We start from the raw sequence: 26,839 nt of genomic DNA on the forward strand, positions 1-26,839 counted from the left end.
AGGAAATACTCTACCCATTAAACAAAATTTTTATACACTGAACCCTGAGAAACTGGCTGTAGTCAGAGAAGACTGATTTCATACTGGATGAAGATATAATGGAACTTACTCAAAGCATTTGGAGTTCATCTGTTGTAATAGTACTAAAACCTTATGGAATCCAAAAATTTTGCATTAATTATTGTAAAGTGACTGCCATAACAAAAACTGATTCTTATCTTACACCCACACTTGAAGATTATATTGCTAGAGTTGGAAACTGCTGATTTAGTGATAAATTGGACAAAAAATGAATTTACCTAAGTGAAGGTTATTTAGCTGGCTCATATTATATGACAAAATGAAGAATTGCCCAGAAAAACTTAACATCAAGCAATTATGGGCTTTCCTGTTCTTAAAACCAAACAACAAATACTGCAGTTTTTTGGAATGTATGGACTTTACTGGACATTTGTCCCAAGTCTCAGCACAGTGTCTGCTCCATTGTCAATTGTTACTAGAGAGGCGGTGCTCGACAGACTGGAGGGACTGATTGTGGACAAGTCCCCAGGACCGGATGGAATGCCTCCGAGGGTTCTGAAAGAAATGGCGGAGGTGATAGTGGATGCCTTGGTGGTTATTTTCCAAACGTCGCTGGATTCCAGGGAAGTGCCAGAAGATTGGAAAGCGGCTAATGTTACGCTGTTGTTTAAGAAGGGTGCCAGGCAAAAGGCGGGGAATTATAGGCCGGTTAGTTTAACTTCTGTTGTAGGTAAAATGTTAGAATCCGTCATCAAGGAGGAAATAGCGAGGCATCTTGAGGGGAATTGCTTGATAGAGCAGACGCAGCACGGTGTCGTTAAGGGGAAGTCGTGTCTGACAAATTTATTGGAGTTCTATGAGGATGTGTCTAGGGCGGTGGATAGAGGAGAGCCGGTGGATATGGTCTTTCTTGATTTTCAGGAGGCGTTTAACAAGATACCTCACAAGAGGTTATTGCAGAAGGTAAGGGGGCATGGAGTTGGGGGTAGGGTGTTAGCGTGGATAGAGGATTGGTTGTCAAATAGGAGGCAGAGAGTGGGGGTTAATGGGTGCTATTCGGATTGGCGGTCGGTGACTAGTGGAGTGCCCCAGGGGTCGGTGCTGGGGCCTCAGCTATTTACCATTTATATAGATGATCTGGAGGAGGGAACCGAGTGTATGGTGTCGAAATTTGCTGATGACACCAAGATTGGTGGAACGGCAAATTGCGCGGAGGGTGTGGAGAGACTGCAGAAGGATCTAGATCGGCTGGGCGAATGGGCCAGGAACTGGCAAATGGAATTTAATGTTGGCAAGTGCGAGGTGGTACACTTTGGTAGGAATAATGGTAGGAAGGACTATTACTTACGTGGCAAAAAACTGCAGCAGGCGATGGTGCAGAGGGACCTCGGGGTCCTTGTGCATGAGTCGCAAAAACCCAGCCTGTAGGTGCAGCAGGTGGTCAGGAAGGCAAATGGGATGCTGGCCTTCACAGCGAGGGGGATTGAATATAAAAGTAGGGAGGTCTTGCTGCGGCTGTATTGGGCATTGGTGAGGCCGCAGCTGGAGTACTGTGTGCAGTTTTGGTCGCCGTACTTACGCAAGGATATTTTGGCCTTGGAGGGAGGCAGAGGAGGTTTACTAGGCTGATACCGGAGTTGAGGGGGTTGAGCTATATGGAGAGGCTGAATAAACTAGGCTTGTACTCGTTAGAGTTTAGAAGAATGAGGGGAGATCTCATTGAGATGTATAAGATGATGAATGGGATGGATAGGATAGAGGTGGAGAGACTCTTCCCGCTCAGAAAGGACAGTAGGACTAGGGGGCACAGCCTCAAGATAAAGTGGGGGCGGTTTAGAGCGGAGTTGAGGAGGAACTTCTTCACTCAAAGGGTGGTGAAACTCTGGAATTCTCTGCCCGTTGAAGTGGTGGAGGCTGCCTCGCTAAATACTTTTAAGACGCGGGTTGATGGGTTTTTGATAAGCGAGGGGATTAAGGGTTATGGGGAGAGGGCGGGAAAGTGGAACTGAGCCACGACAGATCAGCCATGATCTTATTGAATGGCGGGGCAGGCTCGAAGGGCTGGATGGCCTACTCCTGCTCCTATTTCTTATGTTCTTATGTTCTTAAATTTGTTGAAGAAGGCAAAATATGACAGGGCAGTGTCTTGATAAAAAACTGTCTTGATAAGTGAACCATGAAATAATAGCTACTCCAAATGTTAAACTATATAAGATAACAATTAATGCCCAGGATATGAGTGTGGGAAATGTATTATTACAAGATGATGACGCTAAAATAAAGCATCTAGTCAATTATTTCTTGAGGAAATGTAATCCTTGTTAATGAAAGTACTCCATAGTTGAAAAGAAATAATTAATTCAGCGGTCTGAAATATATGTTTCTGAAAATGCCATAGAGACTGTGATTTACATGGTCAATAATCCATCGGTGCTTTTGGACAAATTCCAGATCAAGAATCTTTCTTTATTTCACTGGAGTCTGATGCTGCAAGAATTTACTTTAAAATTATTCATGTTGCAGGAAGGAAGAACATGATTGCAGATGCCTTATCTAGAGTTTGACTATTTAATTCAATAACTCATAACAGCCTAAAGGAATCTTATAAACTTATGCTAAAAGTTTTGGACATAATCTCCCCATCTTTTAAATGTTATCATCTCTTGATTAAGGACCTGGGATTGTGAAATGTTGGTTATGTGAATTTTGGTTGAAGTTTGGGGAGGTGATTATTCTGTATTGTATGCAATAAGATATTTGCTGAAATGTTTATAATGTTAAGATATGTAGTATCTTAAAGGGTTGTGAAAAAAATCCTTACTTGGGAGGAAAATACCTATATCTTATGTTGGGTTGATACTCTTTTTAAGAGTTAGGTTTATCTGAAGGATGATTTCTCATAAAAAACAGTTCTTGGAATAGATCATGTGACATAGTTGCTTAAGAGATGAAGAATGCAAAAGCAAAGAGTAAACAAAAAGCTTATTGCAGGGAATATATCATTCAAGTGGTTTAATGAAGAGCAAGCTAGCTGCAGGTAATATCTCCAGCAGAATTCAGTTGAAATTCTTTGTGATGGCTAAAATGGTTTAAAACCCTTCATAACTGAAGGACTCTATTGACAGTGAGTTGGGATTCTGGAATTGTTAAGCTGAGCAGAGAAAGAGAAAGTTACTATATGTAAGACTTCAGCGTGAAAGAACATTAGAATCAGGAGAGCTCTGACCACAGTAGCTGTGCTATGCTAAACTAAAAATCTACAACCATGGGGCATTTAGAGAATACTTGGAAGGAAAGCCTTGCCAGAAATAACCAGAAGGCCAAATAAATCTCAATCCTAATACGCATCTTTGGAACTGTACTCATACCAATTGGTTTCTTTTGGTTTTCATTAAATATCTGACTGGAATTTTTTAGGGTATAAGTCAAATGTATGTATGTGGAACTAAGTTTGACTTAAGAAGTTTGGTATAAAACTATAAGTAATTGTATGCAGTGCACTTTGAATATCTTTAACGCAACTGACTATTTAAGAAAGCTTATTGTTATTAGTATTCATATTCTTCAATTATTATGCAGTAACATGTTTTAATTATAGCAACGAACCTTGTGGCTTCATTCTTCTAGTAAATACTTGGATTTTTTTGGATTTAAAACCATAATAAAAATGTTATTGTTCTCTACTGAAATTAGGACACCTCCACCTGCAAGATTCCTCCAAACCGCATGCTTTGCTGACTTGGAACGATAACACTGTTCCTTCACTGTCATGGGATCTAAGTCTTGGAGTTCCATTACTAACAGTACTGCGGGCATGCATTCACCACTTAGACTGCTGCAATCTGAGAAGGCAGCACACCACCACCTTCTCGGAGACAATTAAGGATGACAGTAAATGCTGGTCTTTCCAGCAAATAATATACATCATGAAAGAATTTTAAAAAGAGCTTGGTAATATGATCTCATCCGATGAAGGAGTAGGAAAAAAAGTGTAGAACATGCACAGCAGAGTTAATACATTATTTAGACAGATGAATAATTACTTTATTTCAATCAATTTGTTCCAGCTGCCAATTGATAATGAAAATTTGTTGTTTCGAATAAAGGGAGGAGTTCAGTTGGAAGGAGTCATCAGCAAAACAGATGGTGAGAAGTAAATTGCTTATTAAATACATATTTAACATTTACATTAATCTGTTTTACATTTTCAATCAGGATTTTTCTATCATTTAATAATTAGAATTTTTATTTCCTCTTGAGCAATATAATTTTATGCGCTAAAATTCTGTACGAGGAATTTATTATCTTTAATGGAGTATTCAATGTTCTGAGGAAATCCAGTCTCTTCAAGCTAGCTATTATTCAATGATGTTAGGTTTCATATTGTGTAGTTAAAGAAATGTCACCCCTTGTGAAATGTTATTTGCAATTAGTGCCTTCTCCAATTGAGGGACATTCCGGCACTTACATTGCCTAATAGTAATTGAATGAAGATTATCCTCCTGTTACTTCCACATACTTTTCTTGGTTGTGTCTAACTGTGCTATTGTTTTGATCATTTGATAAGGTCCTGGATCAACGCTAAAAAAGACAGGTGAGGTTGGGAATTCAGGCTGCTTGCTCCTAAGAACATAAAAAGTTAAGGACAAAAAAAATCAAAATATCCATCTAACTCACTAAGCTTGTCCTTCTAGTATTTCAACTCATCATATTAGCAGTAATAACATCTTAAATTCCTTTAGCAGAAAACACTGGGATCACACAGCACATCAATGAGCATCTGTGGAGAGGGTAGTTCGTAATATGGGTGGAGACCCTCCTTTAGTACTCTTTTAACACCTATGTAAATGGTGATATGTTGCCTTCAGTCGAAACTTAGAGCAAGCTCTGGAAGCACGTATGGTAACATGATAATATGTTGAGGGAAACAATTAGATAGGAGAAAGGATATGGTAAAGCATCTTTCTTTATTATGAAGTAAATGTAATCTTGATAACTTCATAATCTCTGAGCCTGCTGAAGTTCACCAGAGACAGCCATGATGGTAACCTGTCTATGCTCAGAAGATGGCATTATAATGTATGTCAGGAAACATTTAGAATCTCGTCATCCTCAGTTGATCCATAATTTTTAATTTATTCATGGGACATGGGTATGGTTGGGCATCCCTAATTGCCCTTGGGTAGCCTGCTAGGCCATTTCAGAGGGCAGTTGAGAGTCAACCACTTTGCTGTGGATCTGGAGTCACATGTAGGCCAGACCAGGTAAGGATGGCAGATTTCCTTTCTTGAAGGACATTAATGAACCAGATGGATTTTTCTGATAATCGACAATGCTTTCATGTCATCAGTAGATTCTTAATGCCAGGTATTTTTATTGAATTCAAATTCCACCATCTGCTGTGATGGGATTCGAACCCATGTTCCCAGGACACGAGCTGGGTTAATTGTCTAGCGATGATACCACTGGCTATTACCTCCCATACAAAATGGTGAGGGTGAATGCATGCCAGCATCCCTACCTATGTGTGCCAGATGTGAATGTGATTGAGAAGAAGGAGGCACGGAAGACTGAGTTATGTCTAAATTGATCTCAGAAAATCTGCATTCTGTCCTTGGCAGCCATGGCCTGAATGATTCCTCTCAGCTTGATCCTTGAGGTGACATATCAGAAATTACTATACAGTTTCTGGTGTTAGGCCTCCTGGAGGAGGTTTGTCACATTGAAGACATACAGTTACAAGCAGAAGCCTAGCCAGGATAGTAGTTGTCTTTTATAGGCTGCCATAGTCCTGAGATGCATGAGAGACGCTGGAAGAGGCAGCACCTTCAGATGCCTGATTCCGGGACAACCTATGTCAACTGGCAGCCCATTTCAGGAAGGATATCTTAGCCCAAGGTCTCATTATTCTTCAAAGGACCAGGATAATGAGAGCCTCATCTGTACACATTCACAGAGCGAAGTGGATGGTTGAAATGAGAGGGATGCCACATTGATGTTCATATGGGTCCGTGGTAGAGGACATTTGTCCGAGAGGATAATCACTACTGTTCATCACCTTCCTCCTGTAATCCTGTGGCTATGAGGATTTCATGTGCACATCTGTCTCATTGGATGTCTTCAGCCACGTCCTTTGCTGGCATCATGTGCCCAAGGAGTCAACCCTGGATACCGTTTTGTCCCTCAAAGATATCTGGGATCTACCATCCACCTATGATATAGGAATCATGGATTCTTCCGGGATCATGCGAATGTTAGGGATTGGTTTGTTGTGGTAGCAGACCACGTGGAAGCGTTTCCAGTTGATGTACTGTAGTGCCAGGTTTTAGAGAGATCTTATGGCCACATGCATGTTGTTGATGGCACCCTGCACTCATGAGAACCCTGAAATTGCCGCGAAGGCCAGTCCTGGCTTGCTTGAACAAGAACATAGATCATAGAACAGTACAGGCCCTTCAGCCCTCGATGTTGTGCCGAGCTATGTCCGAACCCAAGATCAAGCTATCCCACTCCCTATCATTCTGGTGTGCTCCATGTGCCTATCCAATAACCACTTGAAAGTTCCTAAAGTGTCCGACTCCACTATCACAGCAGGTAGTGCATTCCACACCCCAACCACTCTGAGTAAAGAATCTACCTCGGACATCCTTCCTATATTTCCCATCATGAACCTTATAGTTATGCCCCCTAGTAACAGCCACCGAGGAAATAGTCTCTCAATGTCCACTCTATTTATCCCCCTCATCATCTTATAAACTTCTATTAAGTTGCCTCTCATCCTCCTCCGCTCTAAAGAGAAAAACCCCAGCTCCCTCAACCTTTCCTCATAAGACCTACCCTCCAAACCAGGCAGCATCCTGGTAAATCTCCTCTGCACTCTCTCCAATGCTTCCACATCCTTCTTATAGTGAGGTGACCAGAACTGCACAGAATATTCTCACGAAGGTCAGTATAGTTGCAGCATAACCCCACGGCTCTTAAACTCAAACCCGCTGTTAATAACTACTAACACACTGCAAGCCTTCTTCACGGCTCTATCCACTTCAGTGGCAGCCTTCAGAGATCTGTGGATATGAACCCCAAGATCTCTCTGTTCCTCCACATTCCTCAGAACCCTGCCGTTACTCTGTAATCCGCATTCAAGTTTGCCCTACCAAAATGAATCACCTCGCATTTATAATCTGATCTCTCATGAAGAGCACATAAGTGTATGTATGGATGCAAAGGATATCTGTAACCACCTGAACACATTTATGCATGGAAGCTTGTGAAATCCCACAGAGATCCCCTGTTGAGCCTTGGAAAGGATGTTTGGTGGAGAAGTTCAGGGCAGTGGTTACTTTCACAGGCACTGGCAGTGGACATCCTCCCAATCCCAGTGGCACCAAGACTTAGAGAATCTGGCATATGTGAACCACCAGATCCTTGAACATGCAGAGTCATCAGTAACACTGTCTCTTGCTAACCTGCAGGAAAGACATGCATGTCTTATACACCCGAGATTTTGCAAGATGCCTACACACATCCTTGGCATGTGGAGAGGGCTGTGCTGCCCCTTGTTCATGAGGGTGAAACTCGTCATTATCTTCCCCTCCTTCTGAGGTATCTGCAGGTAGCAATCAATGTAACTCCCTCAACAGAATACACGAGAAAAAGACGTAAGCCTCCAATGGTCCTTTTTCTATCCATGACAACTAAGGGTCACCGTGGCTTAAGTGCAAGCAAATATTCATTCCTGAAATCCTGCCCAATGTTGGTTGCATTTCAAGATTATTTAAATTTTTTTTAATCCATTCGGGGGATTTGGACATCACCAGCTGGCCAGCATTTATTGCCCAATCTTAGTTGCCTTTGGAGGGCAGTCAAGAGTCAACCACATTACTGAGGCTCTGGAATCACATGTAGGCAAGACCAGGTAAGGATGGCAGATTTCTTTCCCGAAAGGACATTAGTGAACCAGCTGGATTTTTCTGACAATCAAAATGGTTCTATGGTCCTCGGTAGACTCTTAATTCCAGATTCTTTTTATTGAATTCAGATTCAACCATCTGTGTGGCAAGATTTGAACCTAGGTCTCCAGAACATTAACTGAGTTTGTGGATTTATAGTCTAGTGATAATTAATGATGCTGTTATAATAATAATATTAATAATATATAGTATATATTAATAATATATTAATAGTTAGTGATGCTGTTTAAAAAAGGTAGCAGACAAAAGGCAGGGAATTATAGGCCGGTTAGTTTAACGTCTGTAGTTGGAAAAATGCTAGAATCCGTCATCAAAGAAGAAATAGCAAGGCACCTAGGAAAGAATGGTTTGATAGAGCAGACGCAGCACGGATTCGTTAAGGGGAAGTTGTGTTTGACAAATTTATCGGAATTCTATGAGGATGTGACTAGTGCAGTAGACAGAGGGGAACCGGTGGATGTGGTGTTTTTAGATTTCCAAAAGGCATTTGATAAGGTGCCTCACAAAATGTTGCTACAGAAGGTTAGGGTGCATGGAGTTGGGGGTAAGGTGTTAGCGTGGATAGAGGATTAGCTGTCTAATAGGAAGCAGAGAGTTGGTGTCAATGGATGCTGCAGCATGTTACGGTGCAGGGGGACCTGGGGATCCTTGTGCATGAGTCGCAAAAACCCAGTCTGCAGGTGCAGCAGGTGATCAAGAAGGCGAATGGAATGTTGGTCTTTATAGCGAGGGGGATAGAATATAAAAGTAGGGAGGTCTTGCTGCAACTGTACAGGGTACTGGTGAGGCCGCAGCTGGAGTACTGTGTGCAGTTTTGGTCGCCGCATTTGCACAAGGATATATTGGCTTTGGAAGGAGTGCAGAGGAGGTTCACTAGGCTGATACCGGAGATGAGGGGGTTGGCCTATAAAGAGAGACTAAATAGGCTGGGTCTGTACTCATTGGAGTTTAGAAGGATGAGGGAGGATCTTATAGAGACGTATAAGGTAATGAAGGGGATGGATAGGGTAGAGGTAGAGAGATTCTTCCCGCTTAGAAAGGATAGCAGGACTAGAGGACACAGCCTCAAGATAAGGGGGAGCGCAGTTTAGATCGGAGTTAAGGAGGAACTTCTTCACTCAAAGGGTGGTGAATCTCTGGAATTCTGTGCCCGTTGAAGTGGTGGAGGCTACCTCGCTAAATATATTTAAATCACAGGTAGATAGGTTTCTGATAGACAGGGGAATTAAGGGTTATGGGGAGCAAGCGGGAAAGTGGAACTGATCCACTTCAGATCAGCCATGATCTTATTGAATGGTGGGGCAGGCTTGAAGGGCTGGTTGGCCTACTCCAGCTCCTATTTCTTATGTTCTTATGTTCTTATAATACCACTAGATTCTTCTTCCCCCTTTCCTTTAGGTTAAGCTACTGGACTCTTTGGCATTACATATTTAGTCAGGAACTGAGATTATTTGGGAGGGGGGAAGGGCTGGGGGATTCTCATGTAAGCCTGGCAGCGGAAGAATTGTAAGCAATTTGTGAGGCATGTGAATTTGTCCAGTTGCTCCTGACTCCTTTCTTGCTCTGTGGAATTTTGAAATTATGACAATTTGTTAATCCAAAGTGGTCGATTTGTGCCACTTCTCAGTATTAACCACACATGAATATCCTTCATCAGTGCCTTGCCTGATTTCCTGCATTGTGAATAAAGGGCTCATAATCAGTCTCAACTGTGCTTCTCTCTTCATCTGAGAATACTCATATCTTAAAGGTGGCTGTTATTCAGCAACCCACCCCCCGCCAACCGCGGCAATGTACCAATCATCCATGAGGGTCTCTGAGAACTCACCAGCTGAGTTTGTCCACATTTAAATTGTTTACTGCTCCATTACTTCATTTTGTAAGATGGTGGTGAGTGCCAGACCAGCTTAGCCCTCCCTGTGTTAGTGTAGAAATCTTTCCCAAAGTCCTGGTGGAACATGATGTTGAGGTTTCCCTCACCCCCTCATCTCTCAATCCCTCCAGTCAACCCTTGACCCCATTATGATTGCGGATGTGCCTATGATTCAGGTGAACCTTTCCCTCCCTGTCTTGAAGCCTCTGGTACAGTATGGTTTAGAAAACTTCACACTACCACTCTTCCCACCATGAGACTTTTCTATGTCCCCACACTACTTTTTGCACATCTATGGGCTGTAGATGCCTCCCTGGACTGACTATACCATCTGCAGCCCATCAGCATGTTCAGTATTCCCCTAGATTGACATTATGTCCATGCCCTGTGGATAACATTCTGCACACAACTGAGCCTGGACTGTTATGCCCTTCCTCTTCCTGGACTGGAAGAAGGAAAGTCTTAGCAAGATAAATAATGGAAAGTGAAGAACTTCCTCAGTTCACCCCTTCCCATTCTAGTCCCACATCATCAATGTAATTGTGTTGGATATTCCTTCAGCCCCAGTCAAGTAGGTGAGCCCTAACTTCCCCCAGTTCAGGCCTTGCCCTACAGACCCCTGTCATGTTACTGGCCATATACTGCATTGCTGAGATGGCTGTTGGGGCTTTCCTGAGTTAGGAACATTGCTCTTCAGTCAACTCAAAGTGACTTTGCCTTATTGCTGATGTGTTTTTTGAATTCATTCATGGGACATGGGCATCACTGGCTGACCAGCATTTTTGCCCATACCTAATTGCCCTTGAGAAGGTGGTGTGAGTTGTCTTCTTGAATATCTATAGTCCATGTGTTGTGAGTTGAATCATTAGCTAGCAGAATTAAGGAAAATGCCAAGGCTTTTTATACATATATAAAGAGCAAGAGGGTAGCTAGGGAGAGAGTAGTCTCACTCAAGGACAAAGGAGAGAATCTATACGTGGACCTGAGGAAATGGGTGAAATATTAAATAAGTACTTTGTGTCAGTATTCACCAAAGAGAAGGAGTTGGTGGATGATGAGTATGGGAAAGGGTGTTTGGATAGTTTGAGTCATTTTGAGATCAAAAAGGAGGAGGTATTGGGGTTCTTGAGAAACATTAAGGTACACAAGTTCCCAGGGCCTGATGGGATATACCGCAGAATACTGAGGGAGGCAGAAGAGGAAATTGCTGGGGCCTTGAGAGAAATCTTTGTGTCCTCACTGGCTACAGGGGAGGTCCCAGAGGATTGGAGAATAGCCAATGTTGCTCTTTTGTTTAAGAAGGGTAGCAAGAATAATCCAGGTAATTACAGGCCGGTAAGCCTTACATCAGTGGTAGGGAAATTATTGGAGAGGATTCTTCAAGACAGGGTTTATTCTCACTTGGAAATAAGAGGGCATATTAATGAGAGGCAACATGGTTTTGTGAAGGGGAGATCATGTTTTTCGAGGAAGTGACGAAGGTGATTGATGAGGGTAGGGTAGTGGATGTTGTCTACATGGACTTCAGTAAGGCCTTTGACATGTTCCCTCATGGCAGACTGGTGCAGAAGGTGAAGCTGCATAGGATCAGAGGTGAGCTGGCAAGTTGGAATCAAACCTAGCTCGGTCAAAAAATTCAGAAGGTATCAGTGGAAAGGTGCGTTTCAGAATGGAGTGCTGTGACAGGTGGCATTCCTCAGGGATCAGTGCTGGCACCTTTGCTTTTTGTAATATATATAAATGATTTGGAGGAAAATGTGACTGGTTTGATTAGTAAGTTTGTGGACAACACAAACGTTGGTGGATTTGCAGATAACAATGAGGACCATCAAAGGGTACAGCAGGATACAGATCAGTTGGAGACTTGGGCAGAGGGATGGCAGATGGAGTTTAATCCAGACAAATGTGAGGTAATGCATTTTGGAAAGTCTAATACAGATTGGAAATATACAGTAAATGGCAGAACCCTTAAGAATATTGATAGGAAAAGGGATCTGGGTGTACAGATACACAGGTCATTGAAAGTGGCAATGCAGGTGGAGAAGGTAGTCAGGAAGGCATTTGGCATGCTTGCTTTCATCAGCTGGAGCATTGAGTTTAAAAATTGGCAAGTCATGTTGCAGCTTTATAGAACCTTAGTTAGGCCGCACTTGGAATATAGTGTTCAATTCTGGTCGCCACACTACCAGAAGGATGTGGAAGCTTTAGAGAGGGTACAGAAAAGATTTACCAGGATGTTGCCTGGTTTGGAGGGCATTAGCTATGAGGAGAGGTTGGAGAAACTTGTTTTGTTCTCACTGGAACGACGGAGGTTGAGGGGCGACCTGATAGAAGTCTACCAGATTATGAGAGGCATGGACAGAGTGGATAGTCAGAAGCCTTTTCCCAGGGTGGAAGAGTCAATTACTAGGGGGCACAGTTTAAGGTGCGAGGGACAAGGTTTAAAGGAGATGTACAGGGCAGATTTTTTACACAGAGGGTGGTGGGAACTTGTTGCCGTGGGAGGTAGTGGAAGCGGATACAGTAGTGACTTTTAAGGGCCGTCTTGACAAATACATGAATAGAATGGGAACAGGGGATATGGTCCCCGGAAAGGTAGAGGGTTTTAGTTATGTTGGGCAGCATGGTCAGTGCGGGCTTGGACGACTGAAAGGCCTGTTCCTGTGCTTAATTTTCTTTGTTCTTTGTTCAATGTTGCTAGGGAGGGAATTCTAGGATTTTGACCCAGCGATTGCAAAGGAACAGTGATATATTTCCAAGTCAGGATGGCGAGTGGCTTGGAAGAATGCAGATGGTGGTGCTTCCATGTATCTTCTTGCTTTGTCCTTCTAAATGGAAGTGGTTGTGGGTTTGGAAGATGCATTCTAAGGATCTTTGGTGAATTTGCTGCAGTGCATCTTGTAAATGGTACACATTGCTGCCATTGAATGTAGGTGGTGGAAGGAGTGAATGTTTGTGGATGTGGTGCCAATCAAGCGAGTTGCTTTGTACTGCCCGTTAACCCCTTTGAAAGCAATATGCACTGAACCCAACGTGCCATGAAGGCTGCATGATGTGAGGTAGGTGAACGGACCTCAAAGTCCTAAGTGAAGTGCATGTTGCCAGGTGCACATTGCTTATATATTGTTCTGAATTAATCTGCCTAATTGCATGCTGATGTGCCCTGTTGATCCAGCATGGGGGATGATTCCAGCGACCACCCCTTTTAGTGAGTATGCATGACATTAAAATCTGTGTAAAAGATGTTCCTGACATTGCAGGTCCCGAAAAGCACCGCACCATCAGAAACTCAACAGCAATATTGCAAACTGGTTTTACAGCACTGTAAAACTGATTTTTGCGCTCTCTCAATATTTTGCGTGTGTGACACCCGCCACAGCCAGGAATGGAAAATCCCGGCTGTTGTAATTGTTGTTCTTAGTTTGTTAGGCGTCACAAATTGTTCTGCGTCTTGTACAGTTTAATAGCGAGTGTTTATTAACTGCTAGTAACTATGTACATATACAGTATAAGTTCTAAGCTAGGAGCTGTCTTGATGCTTGCTTCTACATATGGTCTAAGGCTGCCCTCTAGACTCAGATCATGTGTTCCTTTCAGTTTCAATGTGAGCGGTACTGTACTCAGTCCCATGTTAACAGTTTCTATGCCAGCACTTTATACTACAAGAATTCCTCTTTCTGAAGCTAAAGGATCCTAGAGAATCAAAACATTAATCACAGATTTTCCCTGAGACATCAGTGTGAATCATGTCTTGGATGCCCTTTAACCATGTAAATTCTTAAATCTTTGTTCAGGTTGACAACTACAGATTAAGTTTTTAAAGCAATTAGAGACCTTATTTTGTGACATGTGCTTGTTAGATTTTGCTACAGCAGCACTTGATTTAGTTTGGTAAGCATGTAATTTTTCAAAAGATCAAATTGCCACTTGTATTGCGATATGAGGATGAAGGTGTATTACTTAGAGAAGCGTCATGGAATGTGTAAGCAGTAAGTATTAATGTTGGCATCAACCGCATTTCCTTATAGCATATTTCTTTTTCTTCTTTGAATTCAGATGAAGGAATTAAAGCAGGTTTTAAGGAAGCCATTAATGAACTGATGTCTAAAGTAAATTCACAGACTTTTGCCCTGAGTGGTATCAATGGCTCACTTTACATGTGGCCCAAAACCCGTGCCAACACACACCCTTCAGAACTACAAGAGGATACTCACTGCAAAGCCATATTAAAATACGTTACGTAAGTAGCATAATGGAAGCTGTTAAGTGCCTCGGTATTACACTCGTGCATTTTTCTTGTGCCAGGACAGTTGCTACGGGGAATTTAATGAAGTTTATGGTGCAAGTAATACATTTTTATATGTGCATATCAGTTTGAACATGAGCCAATTAGTGCCCACGAACAACCTCACGCCATCGCTGCTGATATTAGACAACCACGCAGGGAACATGATAAGCAAACCCTGTTTTGGTGGGCTCCCAGGGTGGGGAGTTCCCTTGCACAAAGGCGCTCAATGCAGCTGGTGCATTGTGAAAGGTGAAGGTTGACTGAGAGCCAGCCCCTGCCCCCACTGACTCCCCCATGCCATGACTCCCTTCTCACCATCACTCCCCTGTGCCTGGGTCCTTCTTTGAGAGACTGCATTATTCATAGCAGCCACTGCTGGTGGCACTACTGAGTACAGAAGATCTGTTAACATCCGAGTGGCTGGCAGCTTTCGGTGGCCAGGACTCTCAGAATCAAGGGCTCCTGTGGCCCTTGACCTGGGGGGAAGGCCTGCCACTGCGCTGTCAAGTGCCTGAATGGCACATGATGCGGGGGGGGCTTCCCGTAAAAAGGCAACATGGGGATCTCACCAGCTTTCCAGCTTGCGATTGTGACCCCTCTCACTTCAACAAGATTTCCACCCCCCCCCACTCTCCCAAGGTGAAGAAACTGCATTGTACTCATCTCTGTGCTCTCTGAATTTGTTAGAAATTAATTTGTTGCAATCACATCTTAGTCCACACCTTATCTCCAGAAGAAACTATAAACTAATATATTTATCGTAGACTAGGAGGACTCTTAACAGAATAAAATTTAAATTGGAGCTAGTTTATTTTATTGGTCAAGTGGTGCAGCAGAGCAAAGCAAAAATTAAACTTTTCTCCGAGACAGTTAAATGGTGTATACAAGTCTATTTTCAAAAATCTTAACTGTCACTATAGGTGAAGGCATAGTTTGTAGTCATGAGCCTTGGTATGTTTGGATAACTATTTGATGTCACCTCCATTTTCTTTCTTTCCATGGAAGTTATTGGCCTGTGTCAATCTATTTGAAAGAAAGGTTTCCATTTGTATAACACCTTTCACAACCTTAGGATGACCTAAGGTATTTTACTGCCAATGAAATCCTTTTAAAATGCAGTTGGCTAGTCATTGTTGTAATGTAGGAATGGAGACAAATATAAACCTAACCTTACCTTATCTTTGTCATATGCAATGCTATGCCTGAGCACTAAAGTTCTTATAAAACACCTGGGTTTTACCAGCAACCAGTCAGGTTTTATTTGTGTGCTGTCTTATTATAGTGTACAATTTTCATTTCAGGGTGGAGGCCAGTGAGTTACTTAAAAAATTTTCCAAAAAAAAATCATTGAAGATCATACCTCTGGTAAGCACATACATGTATAATGTTTGATTTTAAAGATTGTTAGCTTTTACAAATATTTTTGAAGCAAGATTTATAAGGTTTCTTAAGGTAGCCAATTAAACAATTCTAGTACTAATATACAGCGAGGGAAATTTGCCAAGTCTGTATAGAATCCCTACAGTGCAGAAAGAGGCCATTTGGCCCATTGAGTCTGCACCGACAGCATAAGAAAACGTAGAAAACATTGAAAATAGATGCAGGAATAGGCCATTCGGCCCTATGAGCCTGCACCACCATTCAATATGATCATGGCTAATCATGCACTTTCAGTATCCCACTCCCGCTTTCCCTCCATTCCCCTTGATCTCCTTAGCCGCAAGGGCCACGTCCAGCTCCCTCTTGAACATATCTAAAGAACTGGCCTCAACGTCTTTCTGTGATAGAGAATTCCAGAGGCTCACAACTCTCTGAGTGAGGAAGTTCTTTCTCATCTCAGTCCTGAATGGCTTACTCCTTACTCTTAGACTGTGACCCCTAGTTCTGGACTTCCACAACATCGGGAACATTCTTCCCAATCCCACCCAGAACTTATCTCCGTCGCTACACATAGTTACCTTGCTAATCCTCTTGATACCAAGAGGCAATTTAGCATGGCCAATCCACCTGACCCACATATCTTTGGAGTGTGAGGGGAAACAGGCGCACCCAGTGGAAACCCACGCAGAAACTAGTAAAATGTGCAAACTTCACACAGTCACCTGAGGCTGAAATTGAACCAGGTCCCTGGCAGTGTGAGGCAGCAGTGCCACTGTGCCACTGTGCTGCCTGTCATTAGACAATATTAAAAACCACAAGCATCAACTGCACAGATTGGTGCATCCAATTCATTGTCAGTTTCATTTTGTGGAGACAAAATGGGCTGACTGCAGACTTCACAAACTTCATCATTCGTTTTAAAATTGATCAGACACTGATCTTGTATCTTTCTTATGAATGACAACATAATGTTCGAGTGCCCTGACTTGCAGGTGAGGACTTCTTAAACATGACCATAACAATTTACTTTTATGTTCATTGTACCTTTTTTTTCACTAACCATATTGCCTTTTTCATGTATTGTAGCTTTTTAATTTTTTTTTGTTTAATTTTCATTCAATCCAAACAAAACAAATTCAAATTGAATCCAATTCATCGTCCCCATGTGAGAGACAAACAAGGTTCAAGCTGATAGGATGAGGCATTACACCCCATCTTAGGCTCAATCAAACAAGATCCAAGCTGACAGAATGAGGCATTGCACCTGCTCCCGGGCTTGATCTGAGTTTCATCTTAGCTAAAAGACCGAGATGGCTTTGAAAAAATTGCATCAAGTAAAGCCTTGATTTAACCTCATTGGCTACCCTGATCCTTTATTCTACCCCAGCCTGAGCAAGCCATGATCACAGGTGTAATGTTTATTTATTAATCACAAGTAAGGCTTACATTAACACTGCAAGGAAGTTACTGTGAAATTCCCCTAGTCGCCACACTCCGGCACCTGTTCCTATCAATGCACCTAACCAGCATGTCTCTCGAACTGTGGGAGGAAACCGGAGCACCCTGAGGAAACCACACAGACATGCTGAAAACGTGCAGACTCCGCACACAGTGACACAAGCCAGGAATTGAACCCAGACCCCTGGTGCTGTGAGGTAGCAGTGCTAACTACCATTAGCGCACCCAAAATGCAAAAGGCTACCCTCGTCCCTGCTTGATTATGGTTTCACCCCTGCTGTTCTTGTCACTGAAAGGATCACTTCTTAATACAATGTCAAACCGTTTTGGGAATTTCTTTGAATTCCAGTGGCACTTCTAGATTTAGAAAGGAAAAAGCGGTTATTTATCGAGTGGACAAAAGGCAGCAGTCTCTCATATGTCACGTTTACTTATCCTGGGACTCATACTTAGTGACCCTTGAGGGGGTCATCACTTCATCTGCTTCACAAAGTAGCTGCCAAATAGTTGTTACGCCTGGAATTCAACTTGTAGTTGCCATAATACTAGACTGGGTCTCCCTACAGGGTGGGGTGTGTGTTATGTGTGTGTGGTTCTCAGATGTTCCAGATAATCACACAATTTTACATAAAATTGTGGATACTGCAGCTGAGATTGAATGTATTTCTCAGATCTCACCATGTCCTGCAGAATGATAACATTGTTACCTTGGTATGCCAACTGCAATGGAACAGTAACTGATGTGACATTCTGAGTACATAACAATTGGCTATAAAATTCTCAACTATTCCTTCTACGACAGCATGCACTGAGCTGCACCATGTAATTGTTCCAGTTCCCACAGTTTCAAGACTGAAGACAAAAAACAAATGCAAAATACTTCCTGTTCAGATCACTCCTCTACCCTGATGATGTTGTGCTAGTCGTCCATACAGACACTCAGCTACAGAGAACCAGGGCTGTCTTTCCCATATCTTCCATATATCCTGTCACCTTCAAAAGATTAGTCATGGCACAAATCAATTCTGGCCTCCCAGATTTCCTGCATCCACGACAGTTCGCCTGCTACTACAACAGGTCCATAGCAGACACCATCTCCTAACCCTGTACTCAACTCTGGAACACGTAGATAACAAAGAGACATATGTCAGACTCCTATTTGTAAATTACAACTCAGCCTTTAACGCCATTATTCCTACAAAACTCATCTCCAAACTCAATGGCCGTAGCCTTGGCTCCTCCCTCTGCGACTGGATCCTGAATTTTCTAACCCACAGACTGCAATCAATAAGGATAGACAATAACACTTTGCCATGATCATCCTCAACACTGGTGCCCACAAGACTGTGCCCTCAGCTCCTTACAATACTCCTTATACACCTCTGACTATGTGACTAAACTCTCCTCCAACTCAATATTCAAGTTTGCTGAGGACACCATTGTAGTGGGTCGGATCTCAAACAGTGATGAGGCGGAGTACAGGAAAGAGATACAGAACTAAAAAGAGCGCAGAAAAGCTTTACTAGAATGCTACCAGGACTTGATGGTTCGAATTATGAGAGGCTGGATAGACTGGGACTTTTTACGCTGGAGTGTAGGAGATTTAGGTGTGATCTTATAGAGGTCTATAAAATAACGAGGGGCATAGATAGGTAGATAGTCAACATCTTTTCCAAAATGCAGGGGAGTCTAAAACTAGAGGGTATAAGTTTAAGGTGAGAGGGGAGAAATACAATAAGGTCCAGAAAGGCAAGTTTTTCATGCAGAGGGTAGTGAGTGTCTGGAACAAGCTGCCATGTTACTGTGGTCGTAGAGACGGGTATAATTTTGTCTTTTAAAAAGCATTTAGACAGTTACATGGGTAAGATAGGTGTGGAGGCATATGGGCCAAACACGGGCAATTGGGACTAGCTTAGTGGTTAAAAAAAAAGGGTGGCATGGACAAGTTGGACTGAAGGGCTTATTTCCATGCTGTGAACCTCTATGACTCTATCTGGTAAGCTGGTGCAATGACAATAATCTCCCCCTCAATGTCAACAAAATGAAGGAGAGGAAACATACACGTACCAATCAGATGGATCAGATGCACAGGATGGAAGTCACAGTCACCACCCTCTGTATGAAAAAATTGCCTTTCTGAACCTTATTGTATTTTTCCCCTGTCCCCTTAAACCTATGCCCTCTAGTTTTAGACTCCCCTGCATTTTTGAAAAGATGTTGACTATCTGCCTATCTATGCCCTCATTATTTTATAGACCTCTATAAGATCATCCCTAAATCTTCTACACTCCGGCGTAAAAAGTCCCAGTCTATCCAGCCTCTCATAACTCTGTATGGTTAAGTAGCCAGGTCCAGATGACAACTGGTGCGCCCAAAACTCCAATTCAAGGAGATTTGCAAGCAAGGCATGAAGGCCCTAAATATTGATTATCACACCTGGGAATCATGAGTAGGTGAAGGAGGGAAATGGTGACGTTTCCTGTGGTGTGGCATGTATCATCATGACAACAAGTGACTCCAGAAACTTGATAACGAGTTGCAAAGCAAAAAATAACAGCCCACATTGTTACTTGTCAGCTTCATTTGCGGCACTTAGGACAGAACTTGCTTCTCAAGGATTGTCTTTCACATGTTCACCAAATGAAGAAAGAAGTGGTGGTGCAATGGTATTACTGGTAATCCAGAGGGCCAGGATAATGCTCTGGGGACAGGGGTACAAATTCCACAACAGCAGTTGGTGCAATTTAAATTTAGTTAATAAAACCTTGAATTGAAAGCCAATCTCAGTAATAGTGACCATGCAACTATCATCAATTGTCTTAAAAACCCATCTCATTCACTAATGTCCTCTAATGTCCACAGCATTTGGTTGACTTTTAACTGCCCTCTGAAATGGGCAAACAAGTCACTCAGTTCAAGTGCAGTTACAAATGGGTAACAAATGCTGGCCTTGCCAGCTTCACCCACACCCCATGAAAAGAAAAATGAAAATAAATGTCCATCATCTCTTGCAGCTGGAAGGATGCCAACATGCATTACAACGTAATTCCTAACTATTTTGGAATAATATAACAATATGGTACATTAAATTACGTTATGGGATACTTCCAAACCATTGCTAATCATTTATACTAAATCAGCGAGTTGATTGTTATTATGAAAATGTGCTACATAAGATTTTAGTTTATAATGTCATCAGCTGGAGCACATATGTATTGAACTTTTTGGAAAAGGGTACTTTTCGCAAGCAAAAGGCACTGGCTTACAGCAACTGCTCTGTTGCATTTGTGGAGGGCACAAGCTGCTTTTATGGAGACGTGGAGCTCTCTGGGAAGGGTCACATGATCTAGCTCCGGGGTGAAAATATATTGGATTTTGATAGAAAAAAAGTCTGGCACAAGGGCAACAGCCTTATTCCCATTGCTTTCTCTTAAACCTTTTTCATCGAAGCTGACCTATTTGTAATTTGAGAATAGTCATGATGTCAAGCTGGTGTTGTGAGATTTCTTTCTGTAATTTGAGAAACCAACCAAAATTCCTCAGTACTGCAAACAAAGAGTTCTTAAAGGAGAATTCCAAATCAAGTAGTCACAATTGCACATCTATTGCTCTACCGAAGAAAAGAGACCCTTAAGCTTCGTACAAGCTCTGGTCAATCCATGGATTTTTTTTCTGACTTTACTTGTTATTTGGCTAAGTTCTTTCACCTCTGATATTCTACATTTTTATCTCTTTTATGCATACTTGGAGGGATTATTTGCATGTTTTTGCATTAGTAGGACATATGTGCATTTTAAACCATGTAATAATTTCTGCATGTTTACCTATGTTAACATAAGGAATCTGCCTAACTTATTTCTTGCACTGAGCTGTATACAGTTAAATAAATATATATTAAATTAGCAATACCACCTCCTTTTTAAATTTAAACTCTGTTACAATCAACTGAGAAAAAGCTTTTTCACCCAGACACAGGTAGGAGTCTGAAACTCAAGCACTTATCTATTCTAATTCCAATTTCTAGCACATGGTAGATAGCCGTGTGTGCTATGGCATTTGAACTGCTCATCTAAATGTTTCTTAAATGTTGTGAGGGTTCCTGTCTCTACCACCCTTTCAGACACTGAGCTCCAGATTCCAGGGTGAGAAGTTTTTCCTCAAATCCCCTCTAAATCTCCTGTCCTTTACTTTAAATCTATGCCCCCTGGTACTGACCCTTCCACTAAGGAGAAAAGTTTCTTTTTATCTACCCTATCTATGCCCCCAGTAATTTTGTACACCTTGATCAGGTCCCCTCAGGCTTCTCTGCTCTAAGAAAAACAATCTGTAGCCTGGTAGAAGAAGAATTGGAATAAGGCGTTCACTGCATGTCAAAATGGCGGCGTGGGCTTGTTGGGCCGAAGGGCCTGTTTCCTGTGCTGTGCTGTTCTTTGTTCTTTAACCAGCCCAGGCAACATTCTGGAGAATCTCCTCTGCACCCTCTCTAGTGCAGTCGCATCCTTCCCATAGTGTGATGACCAGAACTGCACACAGTACGCTAGGTGAGCCTAACTGGCATTTTATACAGTTCCATCATAACTTCCCTGATTTTATATTTTATGCCATGGCTAATAAAGATATGTATGCCATTGATTGAAGAAGGGTTGGAAATAGTGCGTTTTTGCAATCAGTCATCAATTCACTTTTGTTCTTATGTATTTAGATTATTTGGTTTATATGCAGTGGACATCTAAATGACCAACAACATAAAACTAGGAAACGTGAGGAACACTGTAAGAATAAATAGATATAGAGAATTATGAATAAATCCAATTTGGAAAGTAAAAAGGGAAATTAATGTATATATTCAATGGGAAGACATGAAACATTTTGTAGAAGCACCCTTATCGAGAGGTACAATGTTCTTTATTATTCACTCACAGGGTGTGGTTGACACTGGTATTGCCAATCTTTATTGCCCATTTTAATTATCCTTAAGAAGGTTGTGGTGAGCTGCTTCTTAAACCACTGCTGAACGAGTGGTGTAGGCAAACATGTATTGCTGTTAGCTAGAGTTCCAGTTTTTTGGCATGATGCACAGCAATTTCCAAGTCAGGATGTCATGGAGGGAACTTGTAGGTGTTTGTTTTTCCATGTACATCCTCTCCAAGTCCTTCTATCTAGTAGAGCTTGTCTGTTTAGAAGGTGCTGGTGAAGATGGTACACATTGCAGCCACTGTTTTTGAGGGTGGAGAGAATGAATGTTTAAGGTGGCTGATAGGATGCTAATCAAATAGGTTGCTTTGTCCTCAATGGTTTCAAACTTCTTGAGTATTTTTGGAGTTGCACATATCCAGATAAGTGAAGAGTATTCCCTCACACAGATAGACTTTGTCGATGGTGGAAAGCACAATACTGCGAATGCTGGAAATCTGAAATAAAGATAGAAATGCTGAAAAACTCAGCATATCTGGCAGCAGCTGTGAAGAGGAAAACAGATAACGTTTCCAGTCCATGTGAGTACAGGTTGCAGTTGGACCGGCAAAAGAATTTGGAGGCAACCGCAGGGCTGAATGTGGATTTTGGCTATTTAGATGTCTCTCTTCTGTAAGACTTCATCATAGTTATAACAGAAAAAGTTTTATCACATGACAGGTAGTAATTGCAGTGGAATTTTACCGAGCTATCACAATGATTTGTAAAGGTCTGTTTACTGACATCAGAAGTAAAGATCCCAGTACTACCCTTGGAGCTTTTAAATATGAAACTATAACTTTTATTAACAAGTGAAAAGATAAATCAAAGATACAATATTACAGTTACACATTTAAGTTTAGTCTTAGAACATTTCCAAAAAAATTCTACTTAGCTAGACTAAATAAACACCCCTTTTCAGCCTACATTCCATTTTGATTCCTAACCTACAAAAATTCCAGCAATATTAGCAGCCACTGATGCTAAAGGGAAGGTATTTCACAGGACTATTCTCTCCCTCTTACTCAACAATGGAAATTAAAGACTTGTAACAAAATATTGCTTTCTGGAACAAACAGGAATTCTCTGGGAATGGCTAGAGACTGCTTATTTCACATATCTGTACTCGCACAGCATGGCCTCCCCTCCCAACACAATTTTCAATCTTTCCTTAAATATGTTATTTCTATTTCATCTTTAACCCCATGGTTCTTACTTTTCTTTGCAACTTACTTTTCCTAGAGTATAAAAATTTTTCATGTTGTCTTTATGGCTACTACATTTGGGAACAATAAACTTAATAACAGTGCTTTATTCATTTATAATCCTTTCAGTTTTAAACCTTTAATTCATTTCTCTTTAGAAATTCAGCATGTAAGCATAAACAAACCTTATTTACCCTCTCATGTAAATTCCCATTCAGATTTGTTTAATTATCCTGGGGGCAATACTCCCAGCCCACTATGCTAATTTTTTTATTGCAGTGGACTAGGAGAATCGCGCGTCGGCCAATTTGTGGGATTCCCACAAGCATTCGCAGTGTGTTTGCGTCTCCCAAGCCCAAATTTCCAGCAGAGTCTGTGCTATTATTTTACATACTATTTAAATGCTATTAACAGGCCTGGGACTGAATTCTCTGGGCCCTGTAGTGACTCCCACCCAGCCAGAGTGTTTCGCTCCAGCAAGGATTACTGTAGCTCCCCACTTTTGGTGAACTAGTGGGACGACCTGCTGGAGTGAATGGGGGGGGAGGTGAAATCAGGACCCCAGGAGGTTGGGTGCTGAGGGGTGGTGCCTCCTGAGCATGGGCACACTGGCAGTGCTAACCTGTGCCCCTGACACTATCCAAGGGGCAAAGTGCCCATGCACTGGGAGCATACTGGCACTACCCACCAGGGCTGGGACAATGCCAAGAGGGACAGGGACTATTGGGGGCAGGGTCTAGGGGGAAGACTGTGCTGAGGCTTTGTGGTGATCAGTGGGAGTGGAGGGGTGTTCCACCGCCACTCTGCATTAGGATCCGGACGGGGCGGAGGGAAGCCAGCGACTGGGGGATGGTCAGCAGGGGGATCTGCTGGGGTGTGGGGGTCTTCTGGGGGGCTGGGGGTGGGATTGTCACTGCCGGGGTGGAAGGGGGTGGGGTGGGAGAGGTGGGGGGGGTGGTGGGGGTTGCTGCTGGAGATATGGATGGACTGGGACGAGGAGTTTCAGGGCTGGCCTGCAAATGGACTGCGATCAAGCTGTGGGCAGGTTGGCAGAGGCAGCACTGAGTGGATCCCAGGCTGGCCAGCGATTGAGCTGGCCAACAAACACTTTGGGCCTACTGCATATGCACAGAGGCCCGCTGCCTTCAGCCTCCCGGGCGGGAATAGACCCCTCTGAAATCTATGATATTCACGCTGGTGTCTTCTGCAGTGCACGGAGTGTGGGAGATTCTAGTCTGAACTCCCACTGAAAAAAAAACAGTGTGAATTACTCCAGTTTTCTCGCAAATTCAACGCCTACATTTTTTTTGGAGAATCCCCCCCCACCCCACCCCACCTCCCCCCCCCCCACCCCCATCCCCTCCCCCACCGATCTTTGCACATCACCACTTCAAAATGTTTTTAAAACTAATCATTTTATGATTTAAATAGTGCAGTCTATCTTCAGCCTAATTAACTTAGACACACACACACATTCATATAGCTCCACAGCTTGTTTCACAGTATCCCAAAGTAATATTGAAATACTCACTCCTGAACTGATTAATTATTTTAGCTCTTAGGATTATAAAGAAAATAAATTCACCCTCTTTTTACTTTATTTCCTCACACTTCCTTGTACTCTCCTTTAAAGCAAAACAATCTGTTCAAATCTACTTCTGTTATTGCTACAGAAAATGCTCACTCTTGAATCCTCTTCATGTTGTATAAATAGACATTATGCAATTGACAGCATCGATCAGTGAGCCAGGACTATGGATAATATTGGAATAGTTTAGGTTAGAGGGTCATTAGTTTGGTTCCACTGGTCAGCGCAACATCGAAGGCCGAAGGGCCTGTACTGCACTGTAATGTTCTATGTTCTATGTTCTAGGACTGTCAATCAAGCAATATTTTCCCTGGAACTCAGCTGCTTTAGTACTCTAAGAATACATAATGAGGCTTGGCTGAGAACCAAGAAATTAATTAGCCTGCTAAACACCTGAGCCCTGAGTCTGAGCCTGCAAAATAAAGCGGAATGTGTTGAATGGCCTCCTTTTCTGCTGCATCATTCTGAGATCTTACTTGCATTAAAGCCATTAAAATCCTGTCTTCTGTTTTGGACATCCAATTATCTAAAGAAGAAAGGTCATAATGAACTTACTGCAGAATGGTGCCAGGAATGGAAAATTCTGCATTTTAGTTTAGTTTAATGCAATTTGCAATTCAACATGTCATTTTACAACTCTCATTTCTGCAGTTGCCCTGCAAAAGTTGATGATTTTCTTCTGGGCTGTGAGAAAATATTTCAATTTACCAGATGTCTTTATTGTGAGAAATTATAGGTTATGTTTGCTGCAGATGAATAGAAGAATGTATCAATAGTTGTTGAGAATCTTCCATACTTTACGTATTAATAATGATAATATTGATTTATAGTTTATTATTTTCCTGCTTCTCTCCTTCCCAATTCAGAGAGTCAACCTTTCCCACCTACCTGGAGTCCCTAATGATTCTACTTTTCCTTTTTATTCTCATTTTCTTTTGGGAATGCTCTGCACCCTCCTTTATTCTTCCTTCTGCCAGTTTATGGAGTGAATTCTGGTGATTTGCCCCTCATCATTGCTCCTGATGCTATTATTCTGGGGAATATTTCCCCGATGCTGTGGATGAGGGTTCCCAATTTGCACAACACTCTCAGTAGAAAACAATGGAGATTTGGGTCAGTGTGACTGACCCAAAGCCAACAATCACACTGCTTGGTATGGCTCTTGGTCTGCCCAAGACCACAAGAAACTACAAAAGGTTGTGAATGTAGCCGAATCCACCATGCAAACGAGCATCCCATCAATTGACTCTGTGCACATTTCCTGCTGCCAGCATAATTAAGGACCCTGGACATTCTCTCTTCCACCTTTTTCTGTCGGGAAAAAGATACAGAAGTCTGAGGTCATGTTCTAACCAACTCAAGAACAGCTTCTTTCTTGCTGCCGTCAGACTTTTGGACGGACCTACCTCGCACTAAGTTGATCTTAGCTATGACTGTAACACTACATTGTGCACTCTCTCCTTTCCTCCTCTATAAATGGTATACTTTGTATAGCATGCAAGAAACAATACTTTTCACTGTATACTAATACATGTGACAATAATAAATCAAATCAAATTAAAATCAACCATCTAGGAAGAAATTTAAATTTAAGTACTTCCCTAAGTCCCAGTTTCTATTCTCAAAATTTCTTAAAGAATTGTATTCTATGGGTATTTTTCAAAGAACTTTTCAACTTAGCCTAGAAACCTAGCTTGAAAGGCATCTTTTGCTTTTCCCCCTTCCTTCTTTATCTATTGTTTTTATAATGCTCCACGGGGACAGCCAGCAATGTTACAAAGTATTGTTAGAGCAAGAGAGGCTGATTTTGTGTGACTTGCAGTGGAGAGAGTAATTCAGATTTGTAAGAAAGGGCAAAGAGATTTTAGTAAATATGCCCTTTCAGCATTTGCTGATATTATTATGAATATATTTTCCTCAGGGCTCAATAGTAGAACTGTAATGATATATTTTCTCTTACCTAATGTGTGAAGTTCATGGTATCTAATTCCATTGGGACGTGTGCTGCCTGCCATATTGGTAAAGAGGATCATTCTGGCAGTGTGAGCACACCAGCAACATTCTAAGCTCCAAATATCCATATAAATCAGGCCCTGGACTTCC

General features: G+C 42.1%; 1 protein-coding gene across 1 annotated transcript in view; it reads left to right on the forward strand.

The window, feature by feature from the left end:
- Nucleotides 1–4,052: 4,052 nt before the first annotated feature.
- The window catches only part of LOC145343551 (ufm1-specific protease 2-like), a 63,269-nt gene continuing 40,482 nt past the window's right edge, over nucleotides 4,053–26,839 (forward strand). The window contains exons 1-3 of the mRNA XM_080189799.1: nucleotides 4,053–4,167; nucleotides 13,921–14,104; nucleotides 15,454–15,517. Of these exons, the coding sequence (XP_080045925.1) occupies nucleotides 4,053–4,167; nucleotides 13,921–14,104; nucleotides 15,454–15,517 (363 nt within the window). The remainder of the gene's footprint in view (nucleotides 4,168–13,920; nucleotides 14,105–15,453; nucleotides 15,518–26,839) is intronic.

This window comes from Carcharhinus amblyrhynchos, chromosome 5 (assembly GCF_965287045.1).
Source record: "Carcharhinus amblyrhynchos chromosome 5, sCarAmb.v2.hapA, whole genome shotgun sequence".
NCBI classification, from domain to species: domain Eukaryota; kingdom Metazoa; phylum Chordata; class Chondrichthyes; order Carcharhiniformes; family Carcharhinidae; genus Carcharhinus; species Carcharhinus amblyrhynchos.